The 26,544-nt window shown below is 37.7% G+C and overlaps 1 protein-coding gene across 2 annotated transcripts in view; it reads left to right on the forward strand.

Annotated features, from left to right (window-relative positions):
* Positions 1-26,544, forward strand: part of WDPCP (WD repeat containing planar cell polarity effector) — a 236,106-nt gene that overhangs the window by 110,325 nt on the left and 99,237 nt on the right. For both annotated transcript variants that reach the window (XM_006083288.3, XM_023746417.1), the window contains 2 exons: positions 10,022-10,210; positions 13,558-13,681. In XM_006083288.3, coding sequence (XP_006083350.1) covers positions 10,022-10,210; positions 13,558-13,681 — 313 coding nt within the window. The remainder of the gene's footprint in view (positions 1-10,021; positions 10,211-13,557; positions 13,682-26,544) is intronic.

Here is a 26,544-nt window from a genome sequence, read left to right on the forward strand (position 1 = left end):
GCCAAACATCAGAAACTGCTTCGTAGTTGGGAGCAATTGTCAGACACCTCTCGTAGGCTTATAGAAATAATTGCAAAGGAATGAGTGAGTGAGGAAGAGCCAGGGCAACACTGTTACGCGAATCAGTGAGTTTTAAGGGGGAAGATGAGCAGTTATGCCTTAAGTGCCCATACAGTGGAGGTTTTCAAACCTTGGCAGTACATCAGAATGACGTAGATAGCTTTAAAGCATCCGATTCCCAGGCTACTGTCTTTGAGAGCAGAACCTGGCATCCATGTTTTTAAAGCTCTCCAGGTGATTCTAAGGTGTCTCAAAGACTAATGGAGGCAATTAGAAATTACTAACAGTGAGCATTCATTAGTCACTGAGACTTACACAGCAGACTTTACAAGTAAGTATCACTAAAAATGCCATGTGCTTTCATGTGCAAGTCTTTGTATGGACATATATTTTAATTTCTCTTGAGAAAAACCTAGGAATAGAATGGTTGGGCCATATGATAAATGTATGTTTAACTTAAGAAGAAACTACAGTGGGGCCTTGACTTACGAGTTTAATTCGTTCCGTGACGGAGCTTGTAACTCAAATTACTCGTATGTCAAATCATTAAAGTGAACGAGTGAGACACGTGATGCTGGGCTGATGTTGTGGCGTTCACTGTGACGTTCGCTGCGCCAACTAGCGGTGGGGTATCTGAAGCTGGCTCGTAACCCGAATTTTAGCTCGCAACTCAAAGCAAAAAATTGGCCGAGAGATGGCTCGTATCTCGAAAAACTCGTTAGTTGGGACACTCGTAAGTCAAGGCCCCACTGTATTTTGGAATTCCAGTTGCTCCACCTCCTCAGTCACACTTGGCATTAATGGTCTTTTTAATTTTAGCCATTCTAGTGGATGTGTAGTGATGTCAGTTTGTATTTCCCTGATGAAGTATTGGAGTTGAGCATCTTTTTGTGTGCTTATTTTCCATATATCTTCTCATCTATCTTCAAATCTTCTGCCCAAATTTTATTGGATTATTTATTACTGAATTATAAGACTTTTTATATATCTTACAAGTCTTAGTATTGTGAATATTTTCTTCCAGTGTCGTTTATTTTTCATTTTCTTAACTGCATGTTTCAGGTAGCAGAAGTTTTTACATGAAATGAAATCCAGTTCTTAAATTTCTATGTTTTATGGCTTGTGTTTCTTATGTCCCATCTAAGGAATCTTTGTCTAACCCTATTTTCTTCTAGATTCTAGAAGTTTTATGGTTTTAGTTCTTACAGTTAGGTTTATGGTCTATTTCAAGTAAATTTTCTGCATATGGTGTCAGGTATGGGTTGAAATTATTTTTCTAATATTCATATTCACTTGTTACAGTACCTGTTGTTGGAAAGATTCACCTTTCTTCATTGAGTTACCTTGACCGTGTGTGTGTGTGTGTGTGTGTGTGTGTGTGTGTGAATAAACTCTTTTCTACTGATCTATATGTCTATATGTAACTAAGTATCACACTGTCTTAATTACTGTGCTTTTATAGTGTCTTGAAATCAGGTTCTGTTAGTCCTCCAATTTTGTTTTTATTTTTTAAAATATATTTTTATTGATTTCAGAGAGGAAGGGAGAGGATGAGAGAGATCGAAACATCAGTGATGAGAGAGAATCATTGATCGGCTGCCTCCTGCACACCCCCTACTGGGGATTGAGCCCACAACCTGGGCATATGCCCTTGTCTGGAATCGAACCTGGGACCCTTCATTCTGCAGGCTGACGCTCTATCCACTGAGCCAAACCGGCTAGGGCCAATTTTGTTCTTCTTTTTCAAAATTATTTTGGCTACTCTAGATCTTTGGGTTTCTATACAAATTTTAAAACTGACTTGTCATTTTCTGCAGAAAGACCTCATAGATTTTGATTGAGGTTATGTTCAATTTATAGATCAAATTGGGGTAGAAGAACAATTTAACAATATTGATCCTCAAAACACAGTATCTCTCTCCATTTATTCAGGTCTTTAATTTCTCTCAGCAGTGTTCTATAATTTTAAGTGTAAAGACCTTGTACATATTTTGTTCATGTTTTTGGATGCTATTATAAATAGTATTTTTAATTGTTTCCTGGTATTACATAGAAATAAAACTTAAAATATGACCATATATCCTACAATCCTGTTAAATTCATTTCCTAGTCGTGATTTTTTTGTTGATTCCTTAGGATTTTTTACTTAAATGACTATGATAGCTGCAATTGAAAACAGTTTTACAACTTCTTATCCAACCTGTATGCCTTACTATACTAGCTAGGACCTCCACTGTAATATTAAATATAAATGGCAAGAGAGGACATCCTTACTTTGTTTCCAATCTCTGTTGGAAAGCATTTAATCTTTCACTATAACTATGAAGTCATTAGGTTAAAGAAGTCCCCTTCCACTACTTGTCTCCTGAGATGTATTATCTTGAGTGGATGCTGAATTTTTTCAAGTGCTTTTTCCGCATCTATTGAAATGATTGTATGTTTTGTTTGGTCATATGGTGAATTATATTGATTAGTTTTCAGAAGTTTTGGCGACCTTGTGTTTGTGGGATAAAGCTCTCTTGTTTATGATGATTATCTTTTTAATGTATTTTAGATTTGCTAATATTTTGTTAAGGATTTTGGAATCTATTTATGGGAGATATTGGTTTGTACTTTTCCTTTTCCTGTAATGTCTGTCATTTTTGGTGTCAGTGTAATGCTAACATCATGAAATTAGTTGGGAAGTGTTCCCTCCTCTTATATTTTGAGTTGTATAGAGTTGATATTGTTTCTTCTTTAAATGTTTGAGAGAACTCTCCAGTGAAGGCATCTGGACATGCAGGGTGTGTGTGTGTGTGTGCGCGCGCGATATGTGTATATCAAGGTTTTTAAACTGTGGATTCAAATTCAGATAATAAAGGGTCATTCATGTGATTCTTTTTTTTTATCATGTGATTCTTGAATGAGCTTTGATAGTTTAGGTCTTTCAAGGAACCCATTTCTTTAAGTTATATTTATTTGCATAAAGTTAGATTATTCACTTATTTTTAATGTTTGTAGTTCTGTAGTGATTGTTGTCAATATTGGTAGGTTATGTCTTCTCTCTCTTTTTTCTCAATTTAGGCAGATGTTGGTAAATTTTACTATGGTTTCAAAGAACCAGCTTTGATTTTTTTTTTCATATCATCACACAATTACATTTTCTTATTTTCTAACCTGCAAACAGATACCCTAAGTGGAAATATTTTTTAAAAATAATCAAATTAGGTACATCCAAAGTGCAACAATTACACATATGGCCCTAACTGGTTTGGCTCAGTGGACAGAGCACTGGCCTGAAGACTGAAAGGTGCCCGGTTCGATTCCAGTCAAGGGCATGTACCTTGGTTGCAGGCACATCCCCAGTAGGAGGTGTGCAGGAGGCAGCTGATCAATGTTTCTCTCTCATTGATGTTTCTAACTCTCTATCCCTCTCTCTCCTCTCTGTAAAAAATCAATAAAATATATTTTAAAAAAACAATTACACATAGGACAATTAATTCACAAAGTGTAACTTACCAGAATGTATCCTAAGAATTTAGGAACAGCCAGTGAGGAAAAATCTGACCATATTCATCAATCAACTATTTATACATCCAAAGAAAAACCTATATAAACTCCCAAACCAAAACTTTGAAAGTTTTTGCTAAATCCCCATTGGTTGAAGGAGAGAGAGTGAGGATTCAAACCTAGCCAGCCTTGACAGTCTTCATGCCAAATGCTGGGCTGGTGCCCCAGTCTGCAACTGAATAGCAAGCATCTCAGTTTTTGTCAAACACCTGGGTATCCAGCTCTTGTGCCATTATGCACATAGAAAGGCTAAGTGTTCGTTAATTAAAAAACAAGCAGTCATTAACTATCCACACTATTCCTCCCCAGCTTACCAGCCCCAATATGCAGCCTGTGTCACATAGAGACAGGCTGTATTGCATATGCATATAGTATGTATGTATATATGTACATATATGTACATGTACATATACACACAGTAGTAGGTACAAATGGCAACAGTTCCTACAAAAGTTCATTTTCAGTTGAGACTATGGCTCCTATACCTTGGGATGGTTTTAGACTTCAAAACTGAAAAATACTGCTAAAATCTCCTTTCCTTAAGTCAAATTTTGATTGCTTATTCAGTTTAGCTTCTCAGTCTACTCATGGCCATAAGGTAAATTTTTATATTAAAAAAAGAAAACAGCCAACTGAGTGCAGTTCTTCTGTCCAGTCTAGCCAGGCTATTTTGTAGAAGTTATTCCTAGCTCGGCTAGAAAATCTGTGGCACCTTCCAGTGGTTCAAAGAACCAGTTTTTTAGTTCATTGATTTTTCTTTAGTGTTTATTTTCTCTTTCTTATTTTTATTATTTCTTTCTGCTATAATGTATTCCTCATTTCCTAGGCTCTTAACATGGAAGCTTGAATTATTGAATTTAGACCTTTCTTCTTTTCTAATTAAAAAAAGTTAGCTAGATGTTGATTCTACAAATCCATGAACACAGTATGTTCTTCCATCTGTTTATGTCTTCCTCTATCTCTTTTTTCAGTGTCCTGTAGTACTCAGAAAACTACTTAGTTTAGTTTTCTACCTAAGTCTTTTACCTACTTAAGTTTTTTCCTAGGTATCTTAATTTTTTTGGTGTGAAGATAAATGGGATTGTTTTTTTAATCTCTCTTTCTGTAAGTTCACTATTGGTGTATAAAAATGCCACAGATTTCTTGGTGTTAATTTTGTATCCTGCTACATTGCCAAATTCATTTATTAAGTCTAATAATTTTTGATGGAATCTTTAGGGTTTTCTATGTACAGTATCATGTCATCTGTGAATAATGACAGTTTTACGTCTTCCTTTCCAATTTGGATACCTTTTATTTCTTCTTCTTGTCTAATTGCTATGGCTAGCAATTCCAGTACTATGTCGAACAGGAGTGGTAAAAGTGGGCAACCCTGTCTCATTCCTGTTCTTAGGCGAAATGGTTTTAGTTTTTGCCCACTGAGTGTGATGTTGGCTGTAGGGTTGTCATAAAAGGCTTTTATTTTGTAGAGGTATGATCCCTCTATTCCCATTTTGCTGAGGATTTTTATCAAGAAAGGGTGTTGGGTTTTGTCAAATGCTTTTTCTGCATCAATTGATATGACTATGTGATTTTTATCTCTCAATTTGTTTATATGATGTATCACGTTTACTGATGTGCAGATATTGTACCATCCTTGCATCCTGGGATAAATCCTACTTGGTCATAGTGTATGATCTTTCTAATGTAATCCTGGATCTGATTTGCTAGAATTTTCTTGAGGATTTTGGCATCTGTGTTCATGAGGGATATTGGCCTGTAAGTCTCTTTCATTGTGTTGTCTTTATCTGGTTTTGGTATTAGGGTAATGCTGGTTTCATAAAATGAGCTTGGAAGTGTTCCTTCCTCTTGAATTTTTTGGAATAGTCTGAGGAGGATAGGTTTTAGTTCTTCTTTGAATGTTTGGTAAAACTCCCCTGTGAAGCCATCTGGCCCTGGGTTTTTGTTTGCTGGAAGCTTTTTGATGACTGCTTCAATTCCCTCCATAGTTATAGGCCTATTGAGATTTTTAGATTCTTCTTGATTGAGTTTTGGAAGGTTGTATTTTTCTAGGAATATGTCTATTTCCTCTATGTTGTCTAGTTTGTTGAAATAGAGTTGTTCATAGTAATTTTTAACAATCTTTTGTATTTCTGTGTGGTCTGTTGTTACTACCCAAAACAATCTATAGATTCAATGCAATCCCCATTAAAATACCAACAGCATATTTCACAGACCTAGAGCTCTCCAAAAATTCATCTAGAATAAAAAAAGACCCCGAATAGCTGCAGCAATCCTGAGAAAGAAGAACAAAGTAGGAGGGATCTCAATACCAGATATCAAGCTGTATTACAAAGCCACTGTTCTCAAAACTGCCTGATACTGGCACAAGAACAGACATATAGACCAATGGAATAGAATAGAGAACCCAGAAATTGACCCAAACCACTATGCTCAATTAGTATTTGACAGAGAAGGCAAGAACATACAATGGAGTCAAGACAGTCTCTTCAATAAATGGTGTTGGGAAAATTGGACAGATACATGCAAAAAAATGAAACTAGACCACCAGCTTACACCATACACAAAAATAAACTCAAAATGGATAAAGGATTTAAACATAAGACGGGAAACCATAAATATATTAGAGGAATCCACAGGCAGCAAAATCTCAGACATATGCCAAAGCAATATCTTCACTGATACAGCTCCTAGGGCAATGGAAACTAAAGAGAAAATAAACAAATGGGACTACATCAAAATAAAAAGCTTCTGCACAGCAAAAGAGATCATCAAACAAAACAACAAGAAAGCCACTGCATGGGAGAACATATTTGCCAATGTTATCATTGATAAGGGTTTAAGCTCCAACATTTACAGGGCACTCATACAACTTAACAACAGGAAGATAAACAATCCAATCAAAAAATGGGCAACAGACCTAAATAGATACTTTTCGAAAGAGAACATAAGGAAGGCCAAGAGACATATGAAAACATGCTCAAAGTCACTAATCATCTGAGAGATGCAAATTAAAATGACAATGCGGTATCATCTCACACCTGTCAGAATGGCTATCATCAACAAATCAACAAATGACAAGTTCTGACGAGGATGCGGAGAAAAAGGAACACTCATGCACTGCTGGTGGGAATGCAGACTGGTGCAGCCACTATAGAGAACAGTATGGAGTTTCCTCAAAAAACTAAAAATGGGCCCTAACCAGTTTGGCTCAGTGGATAGAGCGTCGGCCTGCGGACTGAAAGGTCCCAGGTTCAATTCTGGTCAAGGGCATGTACCTTGGTTGCGGGCACATTCCCAGTGGGGAGTGTGCAGGAGGCAGCTGGTTGATGTTTCTCTCTCATCGATGTTTCTGACTCTCTATCCCTCTCCCTTCCTCTCTGTAAAAAAATCAATAAAATATATTTTTAAAAAAACAAAACTAAAAATGGAACTCCCATTTGACCCAGTGATTCCTCTTCTAGGAATATATCCCAAGAAACTATAAACACCATTTAGAAAGGATATATGCACCCCTATGTTCACAGCAGCACATTTTACCATAGCTAAGTTTTGGAAACAGCCTAAGTGCCCATCAGCAGATGAGTGGATTAAAAAACTGTGGTACATCTACACAATGGAATACTATGCTGCTGTAAAAAAGAAGGAATTCTTACCATTTGCAACAGCATGGATGGAACTGGAGAGCATTGTGCTAAGTGAAATAAGACAGAGAAAGATAAATATCACATGATCTCACTCATTTGTGGAATATAGAGAACAACATAGACTGATGAACAAAAACAGATCCAGAGACAGAGAAGCATCGATCAGACCATCAAAACTCAGGGGGAAGATAGGGGAGGGTGGGGTAAGGGGGAGAGATCAACAAAAGGACATGTATGCATGCATATAAGCCTAGCCAATGGACATAGACACCAGGGGGGTGAGGACATGAGTGGGGGTTGTAGGGGTCAATGGGGAGGATAAGGACACATATGTAATACCTTAATAAAGAAAACAAAATTTAAAAAATCAAGAAAAAGTTAGCTAGAAATTGTCCTCTTAAGTACTGCTATAGCCATACCTTACAAATGTTGATGTTATTTTAAAATTTTTATTCATTTTAAAATATTTTCTAATTCACTTTGTAATTTCTTCTTTCTTATTTAGAAGAATGTTGATTAATTTCTAAATATTTGGAGATTTTCAGCTATCTTTCTGTATTGATACCTAATTTAATTCTGGTGTGGTCAGAGAACATACTCTGTATGATTTCAAAACATTTAAATTTATGTTTTATCACCCAGTATATACTGCTGTTATTGTGTGAAATGTTTTATAAATGTCAATTGGGTCAAATTTAAGACTTGTGTTTTTCAGTATTTTTCTATTTGTACTGACTTTCTGCTTATATATTCTCTTAATTAGTGACAGAGAAGTACTGAAATCTCCAACTATAATTGTAGAATTCACTTTTTCTCCTGTTCTGTCAGTTTTTGCTTTATTATTTCAGAGCTCTATTGTTAGGTTCATTTAAGATTATGTTTCTTCATGAACTTTCAATTCTTTATTATAAGATACAGAATTTTAAGCTAATTCATTTCCATCTCTCAACATTTTAAAAATGTCTTGCTGTTGTCTTCTGGCTTGCATCGTTTCAGAAACAAAGTTTGCAATTATTCATATCTTTGTCTCTCTATACATCATTTGTCCCTTTTTTGGTTTCTTTTTAAGATTTTTCCTTTATCGCCTTTTGCATAATTTGATTATGATATTATATACTAGCTTTTCTTCTCAAAAATCAGTTATTTCTCTTGCTAGACATATAAGGTACAGATAGAGTCAAAGGGTTTGAATATTTTCAGTTTCCTGCAAAGTTCCTACACATTAATATCTACTGCCAAGGAGCCACTCTGATTTATAAGGACTTGAGTGCTTGACTGCAGGCTCACAAAGGCTTTGGACAGTAGCATTCATTGATTTTACCAACATAAAAAGAATAGCAAAGTTTTGTTGCTTAGTATAGCCAGGGCAATTCCCCAGATTCCCTGTCAAGTTGAGTCCTGTTAGATATAGCAAAGGTTTTCTTTTTGATGTGACTTGAAGTTAATACGGAGAATTTTGGCATTTTTCTCATGAACTAATAGGTTTTTAAAATCCTGAAACCTATAACCTTTGCAATTAAATGATGATTATAATGAAAAAAATTGCTGCAATATTTTATATAATTTACAGCTTACGAATAATTTCACATATTTTCTCATTTAGCTTCATGATGATTTGTACTGAGAAGTTTTTGTGGACTCACTCAACTTCATAAACATTGGCTGAATAAAAAAAGATTTTACTGCCAACCATTTTTTAAAGATTTTAAAAATAATAACCTGCTTAAGAGCCCTAGTATTTATTGTCATTTACACAGAAGTTGTTAGTTTTAAATGAAATAAGCCATACTTAAAAGATGATAAAATAAAACTAGATCAGAATGCTTCCCCATTTTTTTGTGTTCTTGTCTCTCTAAGATTAGAAGTGGATTTTCTTTTATTTAAAAGGATAAACAAATATGTTTATATTTTACCACAATATTTTATAGTAAATATTAATTGTGAAGAGACTCAACAGCAGGATTAATACTGATCATTGCTTACTTCAGTAGAAGAGAATAATCTCTAAATACCAAACTATACAGGCAGTCCTCGAGTTACGTCGGACTCGACTTACGTCGTTTCGTGGTTACGTTGCCATCTCCCATTTATTTATAAAGAAAAAAGTTCCGTCATTTTGATGTATGTACATATGTGCTTTATGTTTTTTATTATTTACTGACCACAAGTAAAGGTCAGGAATTGTTATCTTTCTTTTAAATTTTTTTTACTGTTTCACTTCATTACTGCTGTGTATGTGCTCCATGTGAGTGACGTAGGTGCTTATGTAGGTGGGTTCCAACTTATGGCGAAAATTGCATTATGTCGAGATCAAGGACCTACTGAATATATAAAAGCCGAATTGCAAATTGTCCCCTCGGGAGTGTAACTGGGGGACCTGGAGTTCGATCTATCGCTATGATGTATGCTGACCACCAGGGGGCGGCGCAGAATGAAGGAAGGCCCCGGCCAGCAGCCAGGGAAAGGAGGTCTACCTCAATATTCTCATGCTTATCCACTTGGTTTAAGCAGTGCCTACATGGAGTATAAATTAGTTAATATGTGCTGAAATGGTAAGGATAAGCTAGATAGGGGGTAGGTATTAGTTAAAATGAAGATTTAACTGCAGAGTCATAATAGTCTTGGCTCCCCAAATTTCACATTTCTAGCACTTATGCAAGAAATGATTACTGTTTTATTTTCTTTATCAAAAACTTAACTTTGTTTTTGTTATTCTTCTTTTTATTTTTAAAAGATTTACTTGGCTTTACACTTTGTTGTGACAGGTATCTTCACTCGAGGACAGCTGGGCCTGGTAGACGTCATCTCCCAGTACATTCACTATGACGAGGTCTGTGAGGCGATAAGCATGCTGAGCAGTATGGACTGGGACACGCTGGGCCACCAGTGCTTCGTCAGCATGAGTGCCATTGTGAACCACCTTCTCAGACAAAAGCTGACTCCAGAGAGAGAAGGTCAGACTCGAAATATATTCCATCAGTGGGTTTTGCATATACATGAAGTACCTTTTATTGAGTCAGTTATTTTTGAGATGATTTTGAGTTATATTATTGGAAACTAAGACAAAAATGTTAATGCCTTATTAAAACTGATCAGGTCAGATATCAAATAGTTACTCCTATATGATATATTGACTGTGTAGTATTTATCAACGTAAAGAACTTTTCTGTGTATACCTATGTTGGAGCTCACAATGCAGTTATTGTATATTCATTCCAGTGTAAGTTCATGTGTGGAATATGCTCAGATTTCAAACTTTGAACAAGAAGTTCATGTACTGTCTAGGGTCGGGTAGACAAAGGGCCCCAAACAAACATCCCTACTGCTCCTTTACTTTAGACATCAATATTTTTCTCTCACACCCCAAGTCTTTGTCCAGAAAATAATCCTTTCCCCTTACTGCGTGTGTGTGTGTGTGTGTGTGTGTGTGTGTGTATTTGTATTTTTGTCAGACTTGCAGCCCAGGCTGCTGCTTCTTATTTTCATTCTAACTTGTAGTTCTGATACCCCTTTCCCTTCTGTCTGCTTTCATTTCCCCACCTTCCCCCAGTAAATAATTTTTCCCATAGGATCTCAGATGTTTATTGTCAGAGAGAAATAAAACACTGTAAAAAATAGGGGGGGGGGACAAATATGTGCCACAATGAAATTAATTTTTATATTTGTCATTTATCAGTATGTTATTTTTATTGATTTACTTATTTACTTAATGTAAAATGCACCTAACCATTTTTGCACTTGCTTCTTTATTTCAAATCTTTGCAAAAAACATTGACATTAATGATGGGAAATCATGACCAATGAGAAAGTGTCCCTAGGTAGTTTGCAAGAGGATATATCCAACAAGAAATATATCAAACATCTTTATTGGATAGCTTGTTTTCCCCTACTATTTTCTTTGCATATTTATAGATGTTCTTATTCTATTTTATTTTGTTTATAAACAAGTTGTTTAGATAGAATTCTGTATATAACCTTCATTTTAGTAATTTTAGAGAAGAATAATCAATAAGAACATGTTTCTTCAGGAAGTTTGCATCATGGGACTTGGCCCATCTCGCAGGAGGCTCGCAATAAGTATTTATTTAATGTTACTTGAATGTGCTTTTTGAGGTAGCCCAACCCATCTATGGGGATTCCAGGATTTCTACAATGAGAAAATGCCTAGCACGGTGCTTGGCCCACAGTAGGTATTAAAATACTAGTTAGAGCCCTGACCAGTTTGGCTCAGTGGATAGAGCGTCGGCCTGTGGACTGAAGGGTCCTGGGTTCAATTCTGGTCAAGGGCATGTACCTTGGTTGTAGGCACATCCCTGGTAGGGGGTGTGCAGGAGGCAGCTGATCATTGTTTCTCTCTCATCGATGTTTCTAACTCTGTGTCCCTCTCTGTAAAAAAAATCAATAAAATATATTTAAAAAAATACTAGTTAGAAATAAAAAGAGTATGACTTCAAAATTTTAAGTACTAGATATTACTTTAATATTTCTGCCTGCCGAGTTATTTCAGTCATTTCTTAGCATTGGTACACTCTCAAGATTGGGTACATAATATTAAAAAAAAAAAAGAAGCAGAGTCTCCAAGAAAACCTGTTATGGTGCACAAAACTCTACAAGAGATCCTAAATTTACAGATGAAGAAACATGGAGAAGATAAAATATTTACTGTCACTCAGGACACTGAGAAATTACTCACACCTTAGTGAATTTGTATTTTAAGATTTCTGTATTCTAAGAAAGATTATTAGGTAATTCACAAGTGGACATTATCAGATTTTTGCATTAATAAAGTATATTTTCAGGAACCATATTGGGGAGATATGGAAATAAAAAGCTTGTATGATTATAGGCTATTTAAAAACTGCTTGCATGATGCTAGGTTATCAGAATATGTACATTTAGATAGGTATATGCATTTTCCCCTAAGTAACTGCAAAACACATTTCTAAAACATTCAGAATTCTTTTCTATTGAGATTTATTCTATCTGAATCTAACAAATTTGACATGGTAATTTGTTTTCCTTTTATTAGTGGAACCCAGTGGGCTCTTTTATTTGTAGCCACATTGTGGTTATCTTCGAGGCCGTCATTTCTGTCTTAAACATCAAGCTGGGCTATCTAATGAATCTATAACTGTGCTGGGAGTTACGAGTATTTCATGTAGGCTTGAACGTTTCAGATGTACAAAACATGCTGTCAAGAAAACAAGCAATGGCAAGAGAATCTGGCTTGTTTTCACAATAGCATTGCTGTATTCAATTTTAATCTAAATTGACTGCTGCTTTGAAAGAAAATACCTCTAAAGTTCATCTTACTTCACTGTCTAGATTTGAGATTAAAAAAGAAATTACTTATAGCTTAGCCAAGCCTATAGCAATTACTCTGATGAGGTATTTAATACTTTCAAAACCAAAGATGCCTAAAACTAAAGAATTTCGCTAAATAAAAAATTGTTTATTCAACCAAGTGCTAGTAAGTAGCATAAGAATCAGTGGAATCTTACTGTGAACTGTAGTGCTCTATCTACTCATACTCTCACCATTATGGTAACTAGATAACTTCCAGGTATTTCTGGGAGGAAATACAACCCTATAGGCATGTCTTGGTAAAGTTGTGAAGTTGGCAGACTGTGCCCCTTTCTTCTAGTTCTAAGCACTCTGGTTTATCAAAACCTGCCCTTTCCTAGGAAGGTGTCAGGTGACCCAGAGCAGATTAGCATGTCGTCCCTCCCAGGAGTGTTAGCTTTCACACCTGGACAAAACCAACAATCTTATTGTTGAGGACAGGATTTAGGGAAGATAAAGGGACTTTCACTGTTTCTTTAAAGTTTTAGTAGGTAGTAAAATCTCTATTACAATAAGGCTATTTTTATTTGTATTATTTTTTAAAAGATTTCGAATATTTCAGTGCTCAATGTGGACAGGTTAGTTTTTGCCCTTCAACTAAGGAGAGTAAATGTTGAGCACAAAGTAAGTTGATTTTACTGGAAATACTAGTTCAAACTGTGTTACTTTGATGAGTCACTGTTTTAATTACCCATTTGTGGTGAGAGGTTGATTCATTATGGATTTCTTCAGTTTTGACAGCTTTTCGTTGTTCAAAGTCATTGTCAGCTTTGCTTCAAGTGAAAGTTTATACACAGGTTTGTTTTTGTACCAGCTGTCATATTCTAATTTCATCTTTCCTGCAACAAGCTCACATTTCATCCAAGTTTGCAAAACCTGACTGACTGCAAACATGAGTATTCTGTTGTAATTGAAGGAGTTTCACTTGTTTTAGTGCTGCTATGTTTGAATTCCACAGCACAGCTCGAGGCAAGCCTTGGAACCTTCTATGCTCCAACAAGACCACTCCTGGACACAACTATATTGGAATATAGAGACCAAATCAGCAAATATGCAAGGAGATTCTTCCACCACTTGCTCAGGTGAATGATATATTTGGATTGATTAGTATTAAACTAATACCTACATAAGGAGCCATGTTCTTTAATGAGAACATCCCATATTATGTGTACTGGTTTTATAACACCCTAAGGCAGCAATTTTCAACCTTTTTCTTCTCATGGCACACATAAACTAATTACTAAAAGTCTGCGGCACACCAAAAAAAAATGTTTTTGCCGGTCTGACAAAAAATAAGGTATAATTTTGATTCATTCACATCGGATGGCTATTGTTGTGTTGGTTGTAGTCATTTTTTAATTTGACAGTCTAAGGGAAAAGAAGTCAGTGTCCCTGACTACATCGTTAGGTATTGCATGTTTTAAAACTTCCTGCGACACACTAGTTGAAAACTGCTGCCCTAAGAGAAAAACAAATCTTCTCTTGATATCCTTTATTTAATTCATTCTTGTTTTCCTTTTAACTAATATAATTCAATATTGTTTAGGGCTTTTACACCAACAGCACACTTTAATAGAACTCCCCCTTTAGTGTGAAAGCAAAAAATAGCTGCCGGGTAAAGTCAATTTAAAAATATTAACATTAAAAAAAAAAAAACTAACTTAATTGTGCTTCGGGCACTGGAGAAATACTTTATTTTCGTTGAAGCTAAAAATACAAATGTGCTATAAAAAGCTCTGAGACAGTCGTTGGTTTGCTTTTCTTTCAAAATTACTGTGGAAAGATTTGTCCATTGTGCTCTCGTGTTGTGGCAAGTTGCTAGCTATACTGCGCCTCCTTTTCTCTGCTTTAAATGGATATAATAAAAATTTTTAACCTTAGGTGTGATATGAAAAATTAGATAATGTCAGTAAGTTACTTTGAGAAAAGTAATGTAAAAGTTGAAGGACAAATACATATAGCATATCCCATATATATAAAGTTCAAAAAATGGATGGATGGAAGATGAATGGGTTGACAGAGATAGATGATAGATCGGTAGATATAGTTAGTTTAGAAATACATATAAATATTTAGAAATACATATAAACTATACTGTATGTATAGGTACATATAATATAGTTTAGTAATACTATAAATGAAAACAAAGAAGTGATTAGCACAAAATGTAGGATAGTGCAGAGTGGGTTAAGAGAAATCTAGGAATAGTCATATATGAGCCTCCAAGGTATTAGTAACATTCCATTTCTTAAGATCAATGGGGTATATATCAGAGTCAATTAAAAATGGCTATTCTTTTAGCTGAATGTGTACATTTTGTATACTTTTTATATATGATATATTTTATAACAGAAGGTAATAAAATTTTCCACTCCATGCACCAAAAGGAAGTAATTGAGTTTAGAATTTTAATTTTACTTAAAATATAAATTTGCTATAACTCTATTGAACTCTTTCAACAATTATATATATATATATATATATATATATAGTCCCTTCTTTTTTTCTTAGAACAACCCTTTTAAGGGGATAGTATCAGTTGGCAATTGAGTAAACTATATATAAAGTGGTACTTTTATCTCTATCCAATAGGGAGGCCTTTGGAAAACAGTCATTTTAGAAGCTGAGGAATGTTAATATATTGTATGAGTTGTGATCTGTAATTGAATTTTGCCTTTTAATCTGAATTACATTAGCATATTTCAAGAGACTTTTCACCCTGAATGAGGCAGTCTTCTACATATGAACCTATGCCAAAAACACTGTGGCTGTCGTTGGACCGAGGGCTTTGTTCTTTGCTCTCACTATTATTTTGTTTTCCCTGTTCCTAGGAAAAATTAATGAGTTCCCTTCTTGCCTGAAGAACACAACAGATTAACATGAATGAAACGGGCATTTTGGAGGCATACTGTCGGTGGCCTCACTGTGTCTCTGGCCTCTGTGATTTTGTGCAGGGATTAGTTTGTGCATTAGCATTATGTTTCATAATGTGATAGTCATTATTCTATGCTCCTGGCCCTAGAATGCTCATAGCCTGCTAATACTCACATATACTACAGGTGTGCACTTTTTTTGTTCATTTATTTTCCTCAAATGCAATATTCTATTTTTTTTATGTGCTTTGATGAGGTGTCTATTATTGTTGTTGTTATTATTAGATTCTAGCTTTTCTGTGTGGTTACATCAGGAATTGAACGTTTTCCCTTAGGATATACTAGATTTTTCATGTTTCCTTCTATGCATGCTTTGCTACTATTTCTGTTATAATGAGTGTTTATTAGTTCTTTTGACAGTACGCTATACGTGGCATTATGAAAAAACAAAAGTAAGTTTAGAGGAAATTAAATGAGATAGCTTAAAGTTGGAGCCCTTCTCTTGTTTAATCTGCTGCCAAGAAGTTCTCCTGCTTAAGGGAAGAGAAACAAGCCAAAGACTTTTTTGTATTTATGAAGTTCTAGAATCACATTACTCCATGTACTTTGGCTAGGCAGTATTTTAATACTCTAAAAAAAAGTCATTACATAATGGACTAAGTCCTAAACAGTAAACATCATTATACAGAATTTTAAGTTAAAGATGAGAAAAAAGGAATGCTGTGCAGAGTAGGGTTGTGCTTACGATCACTCATTGGTAAAGCCGTTGACTCAGATTGCCTGAGTCCAGATTGAACTGTTGATTAAGAAGAATAAAATATTAGATTGCTTTTAATTTCATGCAACCATAGGAAGAGTGAGTATTATAGTGTGAATTTGTGATAATAGACAATTATACTGTGTGAGTTACTAAAATAAAGTTTTTTTGATACAATTTTGTTTTTATGTTGATAGTTAGAGGGAATCCATGGACATCCCTATCCTGAAGGTCTGGGGCAGGATACCCTCTAATCATGGTTGGTTCTTCTGATAACCAGCTCCATCTATAGGGGCTTTTGAAAATCAACTCATTAATATTAACTCGGGTGTGGTTGAAAGGAGCTTGTTATGAATAACAAAAGACTTTACTTTCACCTTTTTTGGTTTTGTTTGTGTGTGTGTGTGTGTGTGTGTGATGTGCTTTTGAGACAGCTCCGACTCCTGGCAACCCTATGAGTGAGTGATGCCCACAATGTCCTGTCCTTAACAGCCCTGCTCAGCTCCTGTAAACTCATGCCTATGGTTTCTTTTATGGAGTCAGTCCATCTCATATTTGATCTTCCTCTTCTCCTGCTGCCTTCTGTTTTTCCCAGTATTATCGTCTTTTCCAAAGAACCTTGTCTTCTCATGATGTGTCTAAAGAAAGACAACTTCAGCCCTAACTGGTTTGGCTCAGTGGATAGAGTGTCAGCCTGCAGACTGAAGGGTCCCAGGTTCAATTTCGGTCAAGGGCATGTGCCTTGGTTGCAGGCACATCCCCAGCAGGGGGTGTGCAGGAGGCAGCTGATCCATGTTTCTCTCTCATCGATGTTTCTCTCTATCCCTCTCCCTTCCTCTCTGTAAAAAAAAATCAATAAAAATATATTTTTTTTAAAAAAAAGAAAGACAACTTCAGTTTTGTCTCCACCAATGTGTCAGGCTTAATTTGCTCTATGATCTACTTGTTCCTCTTTCTGGCAGTCCAGGGGATCCATAGAGTTCTCCTCCAACCCCATATTTCAAATGAATCTTTTTTTTCCCTATCAACTTCCATCACTGTCCAACTTTTATATCTGTACACAGCATTTAGGAAGAGGAGGGTGTGGATGATCCTAGCCTTGGTCTCTAATGGCACAGCTCTGCTCTTAGTTCTTTCCTAATTCTTCCATTGCTGCCCTTCTGAGTCTCCCTTCCTCTTGATTTTTTTGGCTGCAGTCTCCATTTACATTGCTGATGTACCAAGGTAAGCAATTTCAGTGCCTTCATTGTCTGTTAGAAGTTGTGCATCTCTTCAGTAGTCATGATTTTTGTTGTCTTCATCTTCAAATGCAGTCCTGCTTTGGTACTTTCTTCTTTCAGTTTCATCAGAAGTCATTTCAAGTCATCGCTACATTCTGCCAGTAAGATGATATCATCTGCATATATTTCTTTCACCAATTTTAACTGCTCCTTCCTCTGAGTCTAGTCCAGTTTTTTTTTTTAAATACGTTCAGTGTACACATTAAACAAACAAGGAAATAAAAGGTGTAACACCTTCCCCTATAGGAAACCAGTCTCTCCATATTCTGTCCTGGCAGTGGCTTCCTGTCCACAATACAGGTTACACATAAGGGCAATCAAGTGCTGAGGCACACCCATTCCTTTCAGAGCAACTGCCAGCTTCGCATGATCTACACAGTCAAAAGTTAGTCTAACTTTCTGATATTCTTCGGAGCAGTGCAGTATCCAGCAAGTGCTCCCAATCAGGTCTCAAGTGCCTCTTCCTTTTTGAACCCAGCTGAAAATCCTACATTTCCTACTTCATATAAGGTGGAAGCCTTTATTGCTTCACCTTGAGCATCACCGTACTTGCATGGGGAATTAGAGCAACGGCCCTGTAGATACTGTACTCTTTGGCATCTCCTTCCTGAAAACTGGGAAGTACATTGAACCTTTCCTATCAGTAGGCCATTGTTTTGTTTTCCATATTTTTTGACATATTTTTGTGAGGATTTTGACAGATTCACTGCTGGTGGCTTGAAATAATTCTCTTTGTATCTCATTTACCCCTGGTGATTTATTTCTTCCCAGTTCATTCAGGGCAGCTTTCACTTCACTGTTTAGATTGCAGGTTCGTTCTTATAGGAATATTCTGCTAAAGTATCTGTCATCCTTTTGTCTTTTCTGTAGAGAATTTCAGTAAATGGAGGGAATCCATGAACATCCTTTCCCTTTATTTTTTCCTGTTCAGATAATGTGCTTCCTTATTAGTATTCAGCATTCTTCATCTAGGTTTGAATTTCCCTGTTATTTCTTGCATTTTCTGGTAGAGATCTCTGATTTTTTCTTTTCTATTCTCTTCTATCTCCTTACATTGACTATTGTAAAAGTTCTCTTTATTTCTAAATGATAGTTGTTGAAAAACTGCATTCAGGTTTCTAACCCTACTTTGGTCACCTTTTTCTTTTGCCTCTCACCTGTCTCTGACAGTTTTTAGTTTTTCTCCTCTCAAGCATCTTTATTTTTCTTTCCTTTCTACTTCCAGCATTGTCTTTGTGCATTCTTTCCAAATAATATTTCTAGTGTCAGTCTGCAGTTCTGATTCTTGGTCACTTAAGTTTAACAGTGCAAATCTATATTTTATGTGAATTTTAAATCCGTTAGGAATGTTATTCGCATTATATTTTGGCACTACAATTCCTTTATTACTCTTCAGCTTTACTCCAGTGTTTGATATTAACAGTCATGGTCAGTACCAGTCTGCTCCTGGTCTTGCTTTGGCAGAAACAGCACACTTTCTTCATCTTCTACTTCCAATTACATAGTCTATTTGATTTTTTATTGGCCATTTGGTGGTATCCATTTGCTCTATCACCTAGGAAATTCCAAGAGTTTTAGGAGCTCTGTGCGAAGAACAAGACAAAGACCAAAGATATATTTCTTATTATAAATCACAATATCAGAAAAGGCCAATGCGCTTTGCCTAAATTAAGTTCACAAGGTGATTGTTTACTTCTCAGCCTCCATGAAATTGAATAGTACTCCAGAATTACTGAATAGGGAAATACCAACAAGTAGGAGCTTTTATTATAAACTAGAGGCCCGGTGCACAAAAATTTGTGCACTCGGGGGGGGGGGGCTCCTCAGCCTGGCCTGTGCCCTCTCGCAGTCTGGGACCCCTCAGGGGATGACCACCTGCTGGCTTAGGCCCGCTCCCCGGGGGATTGGGCCTAAGCTGGCAATCAGACATCCCTTTGGCAGCCCGGGAGCCCTCGGGGGATGTCCACTTGCCAGCGGGGAGCAGGCCTAAGCTGTAGTCGGACATCCTTAGCGCTGCTGAAGAGGTGGGAGAGGCTCCCACCACCACCGCTGTACTGGGAGCCATCAGCCAGGCTTTTGGCTGAGCAGAGCTCCCCCTGTGGGAGCGCACTGACCACCAGGGGGCAGCTCCTGCATTGAGCGTCTGCCCCCTGGTGGTCAGTGTGTGTCATAGTGACCAGTGATTCCCAGTCTTTCTGCTGTTAGGGTCAGTTTGCATATTACCCTTTTATTATATAGGATAGAGGCCTGGTGTATGGGTGGGGGCTGGCTGGTTTGCCCTGAAGGGTGTCCTAGATCAGGGCGGGGGTCCCGCTTGGGTGCCTGGCCAGCCTGGGTGAGGGGCTGATGGGTGTTTGCAGGCTGGTCACACCCCCTTCAGGGTGGGGGTCCCCACTGGGGTGCCTGGCCACGCCTGGGTTCAGGCTAGCCACACCCCCTTTAGGGTGGAGGGTCCCCACTGGGGTGCCTGGCCAGTCTGGGTGAGGGGCTGAGGGCCGTTTTCAGGCTGACCAGGCCCTCCCCTCCCCCACCCCCAGTGACGGAAGCTCCCAGCCTCTCCTTTATTTCTTTTTTTTTTTTTATTCTGGGATTTATTTTCCTTCTATAATTGAAACTCTGTAGCCTTGAGAGGAGCTCAGAGCCGGCCAGGGCGGGCGGGAGGGAAGCTTGGCTTCCTCCATCGCCAGGAGCAATCCAAGCCTCCTGCTTGCTCCAGCTTCATGTCCATGGCCGACTGAAAGCAGGTCTGGGGTTTATTTACCTTCTATAATTGAAACTTTGTTGCTTTGAGTGGAGCTCAGAGCTGGCCGCGGCAGGCGGGAAGCTTGGCTTCCTCCATCATTGGGGCAACCAAGCCTCCTGTTTGCTCCAGCTCTGTGGCTGCCAGCCGCCATCTTGGTTGGGTTAATTTGCATATAGTCACGCTGACTGGCTGGTGGGTGTGGCTTCAGGCATAGCGAAGGTAAGGTCAATTTGCATGTTTGTCTGTTATTAGTGTAGATAAATAGAAACTATAATAGCAACTTCTAGGTATTAAAACATTTCAAATGCATGTGCCATATATGAAGCTTATTTTACTAACATGGAAATATAAAGGATTAATAATTTATTTTACTTATTCCTTTCTTAACTATAAGACTTGTTTTCTGACTCAAATGGTATAATGTGATTGTGTGAGAGAGTCATGCTTTTTAAAAACTTATAAAAGAATAAGCAAAATATTAGGAAAGGAAGCTTTATTACCTAGGAATAAAAATACTGTTTATGACATACTTGTGGGGAAGTGTATTGATGTCTGCATTTTCCTTTGCAATACAATAAGAAAGTGAGATGAAATGATGGATAGAAAGGGAGATTGGTAGATATGTGATTAAACAATATTGTAATGTGACAGTGATAGAATCTGTGTGCTAAATAAATATCTTTTCAACTTTCTTGAATGTTTGAACAGTTTTATAATAAGATACTGAGGGGAAATATATATTAAGTCAATATTTACACTTAGATTCGGGGGGCACTAGAGACTAGTCTTTTGAAAGTGGTTCCTAGCTTATGCAAAATATACATGATAGGCAAAAAATACTTGTTTTGTAACTAAAAATGTTATTAACTAATTCAATTTCTAAATGGCTTTTTCAGTTATACTTTTCAGTAATGGACCATTACTGAACAATTATATGAAATGCATTCAAAGAATACGAATAGTAAAATAATTACCAAAGAATATTTAGGGGATAAGACAGAAAGATCTTCAGAGAAAAACTTCCTGGTTAGAAAATCTAAAATGCTAGATAATGTGTTTAAAATACTTGTTTAAAGCATGGTTGACCTGGCAGGAAAGTAAGGGAAACACTCAAAGATTGAAATGACAAGGATGCTTGATTCCATAAGAGTAAGCAAATTCAAAGTTTGCCTTGAAGGCATCTGCTGGCAGTGAGGTGCTTGGTTTACAAAGGCTGTGTACTCAGTCAGAGACAAAGCTTTGGGCTGAAGTGACCTAGGAGATGAGGTCAGAGACCCCACATCAATCTACAGCCCTTGAAGGGCAATGTCTTCCCTGAGAGAACTAGAAGGAAGGAAGATAGGAGATGCAAGAAGGAATGGTGGGCAACAGTTAATTGGGCTGTGTGTCCTTTTATTGTTGAGAATTCTTTATCCATTCTGGATACTAGACCCTTTTCAGATATATTATTTGTAAGTATTTTCTTCCATTTTCACTTTTTGGATAGTGCTTGGTGCACAAAAGGTTTTTCTTTTTTATGAAGCCCAGTTTTTTGACTTTTTCTTTTCTGGGTTGTGCTTTTGGTGCCATATTTAAGAAACCATTGCCTGCCTGGTCTGGTAGCTCAGTTGGTTGGAGCATTGTGGCACAGTCCCATACACTCAAAGGTGGCATGTTCGATTCCTGTTAGGTCAATGTTCAATTCCTAGGTAGACTCCAGTTGGGGCGCATACAAGAGACAACTGATTGATTTTTCTTTCTCACATCAATGTTTCTTTCTCCCTCTCTCTCTCCCTTCCTCTTTCTATAAAAAGCAATGAAAACATATCCTTGGGTGAGTAAAAAAAAATTAAAAAAAGAAGCCATTGTCTAATCTGAGGTCAGGAAGATTTATTCCTGTTTCATTCTAAGAATTTTATAGTTTAAGCTGTTACCTTTATGTCTTTGATCCATTTTGAGTTAATATTTATATACTAGAGGCCCAGTGCATGAAATTTGTGCACTGGGAGCAGGGTCCCTCAGCCCGTCCTGTGCCCTCTTGCAGTCCAGGAGCCCTTGCTCCTTACCATTCAGCTCACTCCCACCTCCACTGCTGCTGCACTCTCCAGCTTTAAGCCTGGCTGAGCGGCGCTCCCCCTGTGGGAGTACACTGACCACCGGGGGCAGCTCCTGCATTGAGCATCTGCCCCCTGGTGGTCAGTGCACATCATGGCGACCGGTTGTTCTGGTTGTTCTGCCATAATGGTTGCTTAGGCTTTTATTATATAGACTAGAGGCCTAGTGCACAATCGGGGTTCGGGGGCCGATTGGGAGTGGAGCTGGCTGGGGGGAGGGGTCACAGGAGGTTGGCCAGCCAGTCCTGCCCCCTGGTCGAACTCCAGGTCCAACTCCCTGTTGAGAGGACAATTTGCATATTAGCCTTTTATTATATAAGATGGTGTAAAGTAGTGATCCACATTCATGCATTTACATGTGGTTATCTAATATTCCCAGTACCATATTGCCTAGAAGGGAAGCAAGTTCCATTTTTCTACTCAGCCTTCTCTGACATCACCTATTGAGGGAAGGGGAGTAGGGGAGGGTGTGGGACTCCTGTTTCAGTCTGGCAAGGTTGAAAGCCACTAACTATTGCCGGTATGGGTGGGGCCACAGTTTTGCGTGGTGTTTGGCTGGTGTAAAGCAGTTATTTCTAGAAAGTTTTCTCTCTTGCTATGCTGTCCACTGCCTGGTCCTTTGGCTAGAGAAATCAAACTTTTGTTCGGGCTCTTTTTCTTCTCTGTACCCATTGGCATGTTTGGGTCGCTGACTTCTCTAATTTCAATTCTGGAATACATGAGGCAAAATGAACATCAGAAACTTACCACTGGTTTTCCTTGGGTCCCAACGTTCCTAAGCTGGCCTGCCTTCTCTCCACCTTTCATACTCTTATGTTTGTTTTTATATATAAGTCAAGGTTTTAAAATTGTACTTAGAGGGAGGGATTGGGAAAAGTATTTCTATCACTCTTAGAAGTGGAAGCCTCTTAATACATTTTTTAAAACCCTAAAAGCCCATCCATTGTTGCTTCTGACAGTACTGGGTCCTATTCATAGTCTTGAAACTGCACTGTTAACACAAATATCACTGATGACCCAGATAAGATTAACACATTTTCTGCACACTCTTTGAGTAGTATAGTGTTTTACTTTCTAGGCACCTCTCTTCTCTTTCTCTCCCTTTTCTTGTCCTTCTTCCCCTCCCCCTTACACACACACACACACACACACACACACACAATTAACATAGAAAAATGGGATTCTACCAGGATATGCATGTGACAATACCTCAATAAAAAGGAAAAATTAAAACCCTCCTCCACTCCAAATTTTCAAGTGAAATTCCTTGAGATGCTACTCTCTCTTCACTTCCCTCACTTCTACTGTCAGCAGAAGAATGAGAGATTAGGCTGGTGCTCGGCCAGGCCATCTACTACCAGCATAAAATGGAACAGGAGGAGTTTTCTACCCTACATGGTGTGACTAGACTCAGGAGGCTTTAGTTTCAAACTGCTTCTTTATTTTTGCTCTCTACAGAATCTTCTCCAGATTTTTCTTTAAAAAGTCATTCACTCAACAAATAATTATTTACTTTGTGCCACCCACTATGCCGAGTGGAGAATAGAGCTCAAAGCTCTATGTTGTTGTGTCTGCTGAGGATGTAACCCTGTGCTTAGTATAATTTAGGGTCAGGGTTGGTGATCAGTTTCAGAATAGTCCAATTTATACATTTATTATCTCACTACTATTTTTGCCACAATATTACTTGTTTATTAGTCTTGATTACTTTATATGAACCACTGTATAATTCTTTCTGACATATTCTCACTTAGTTCTTCTCCATTTTATCACTTTTATATATAAGGTGTCCCAAAAAAATGTATACACATACATTTTTGATAGCTCAATTTATGTTTCTTTCTTTTTAGACTTAACCGATTGGAATTAATTATTTAAAGTGTTTATATACTTTTGGCGGACACCCTATATTTATTTCCTTTTCAGTGACTTATCTATAGTTACTCTTCAAGAGCCTTAGTCTTTTCTGACTATATGTAGGTGATTAAGGAAGGTCACCATAAATTCTGACCTGGCCTTTCTCAGTGCTAGATACATGTCCTTCCTTTTCTTCATCTTCCCCTGCCACGAGCACACACTATTGAGATCTGCAAGAGATGGAAGAGGGGCATACATAAATTTAACTAATTGACTAAATTCATGTTCCCATAGTTAAAATTGTTTAGATATCACATCCGGACAATTGACATTTATCATTAGAATGAAGTACATTTGGTTCCCTGAGCTGACTGTGTAGTCATCCTGATAGGTTCGCTCAGTAGAACATGGCTTTCCTGTTCAGTTTAAGTGATCAATACAGTGAAAGACCTACAGCTTGAATGGAAGAGAGGCTGCAGAGAATTATTGAAATAAAGGATGGGATTTGACAGACTGGGGCTTGAGCACAAGAAGTGTGGAAGAACAGGTGCCTGGGTTGTTATCTGCATTTTTAATTAACATCTGTTTTTAGCCTGAAGCACCTTGCTGAGAATGCTGTACTGTACTTGTGTTCGGAGATAAACACCGACTGTTGAGAAGCTGCTAAATAGTAAGAGGTTAGTAAAACGGAAAGGTTTTCCTTGAGAGAAAGAAATAATGGAGGTTCACTCACTGGATATAGATGTCTAAGGGAACCCCCATTAAAACTGTTAGGTTTTTAAATCCTTTATTTTGATACTTAATATGTAAGTGGAAGGTAATAAAAGTCACAATCTATAATAACAAAATAATAATAAAAGTGTTCACATCTGCTTATACCTGGGCTTGGGACTTGGAGGTGGTTCTGAAGGTATTTTTGCTTTATATTCATTGTTGAATATTGAAAAGAACATATTTGTGCATTAAGTTCATAATTAAAATAGAATAAAAAAACAGAAATGTTAGGTTTTTAAATCCTTTATTTTGATACTTAATATGTAAGTGGAAGGTAAGAAAAGTCACAATCTATAATAACAAAATAATAATAAAAGTGTTCACATCTGCTTATACCTGGGCTTGGGACTTGGAGGTGGTTCTGAAGGTATTTTTGCTTTATATTCATTGTTGAATATTGAAAAGAACATATTTGTGCATTAAGTTCATAATTAAAATAGAATAAAAAACAAATCTGTATGTTTGGCATATTGTGGCAATTAAAGAATTTTTTTTGTTGGAAAAAATGGAAAGAATTTAGAAAATAAAAAAATAAAAGGTAATAAGGGTTTGAGTAAGGCAGGAAAAGTAGTTTTCTTGATTATCTTTTGATGGTTAGAAAGATGTTTACTAACATCATCTAACAGCTGAGACTCTAACCGTAAGATAGCAAGTGCTTAAATTTCTCCAGATAACCAGTTCATAACTCTGAAGTTACCCCAAGGCACAAACTTCCATTATTTGCCCTTTAGTATGATGCAAAGCTTGATTTGTTTAGCATTGTTGGGGGGGAAATGTTTGAATGGATACCATTTTTTTTTACATCTATCTAATCTAATAAAAGAGAAACATGGTAATTAGCGTACGACCGCTACCCTTTTCATTGGCTAATCAGTGAGTATATGCAAATTAACTGTCAGCCAAGATGGCGGCCGGCAGCCAGGCACTGAAGCGAGCAGGGAGGTTTGCTTGCTTCAGTGACTGCGGACTCCAGCATTCCCCGCCTCACTTGCTGGCCTCAGTTGCAACTCTAAGCAACTATGTACTATGTTGCAAATAAGAAGCTAAACAAAACTCCAGAAACCGGCTTTCATTCAGCCGGGCTTTAGCAACATTGTATCAATGTTTTCAGCGGCGAGGCCTCAGAGCTAAAGCTGGCCCAAAATAAAAAAGAAAACAAGGAGCGGTTGGAAGCTTCAGTCACTCGCTTCCAGAAAACAGCCCTCAGCCCCTCACCCAGACTGGCCAGGCACCCCAGTGGGGACCCCCACCCTGATCCAGGACACCCTTCAGGGCAAACCAGCCAGCCCCCACCCATGCACCAGGCCTCTATTCTATATAGTAAAAGGGTAATATGCCTCCCAGCACTGGGATCAGCGGAGCAGCAAGGCTCCCGGCACCAGGATCAGCGTGACAGGGGGCAGTGCCCAAACCCCCTGATCGCCCTGTGGCTCTGTGTGTGACAGGGGGGAGCTCCCCAATCCCCTGATCACCCTGCGGCTCTATGTTTGACAGGGTGCAGCGCACCAACCCCCTGATCGCCCTGCTCTGTGTGTGACAGGGTGTGCGCCCAACCCCCCCCCCCCCCC

Source organism: Myotis lucifugus, unplaced genomic scaffold (genome assembly GCF_000147115.1).
Source record: "Myotis lucifugus unplaced genomic scaffold, Myoluc2.0 scaffold_6, whole genome shotgun sequence".
NCBI classification, from domain to species: domain Eukaryota; kingdom Metazoa; phylum Chordata; class Mammalia; order Chiroptera; family Vespertilionidae; genus Myotis; species Myotis lucifugus.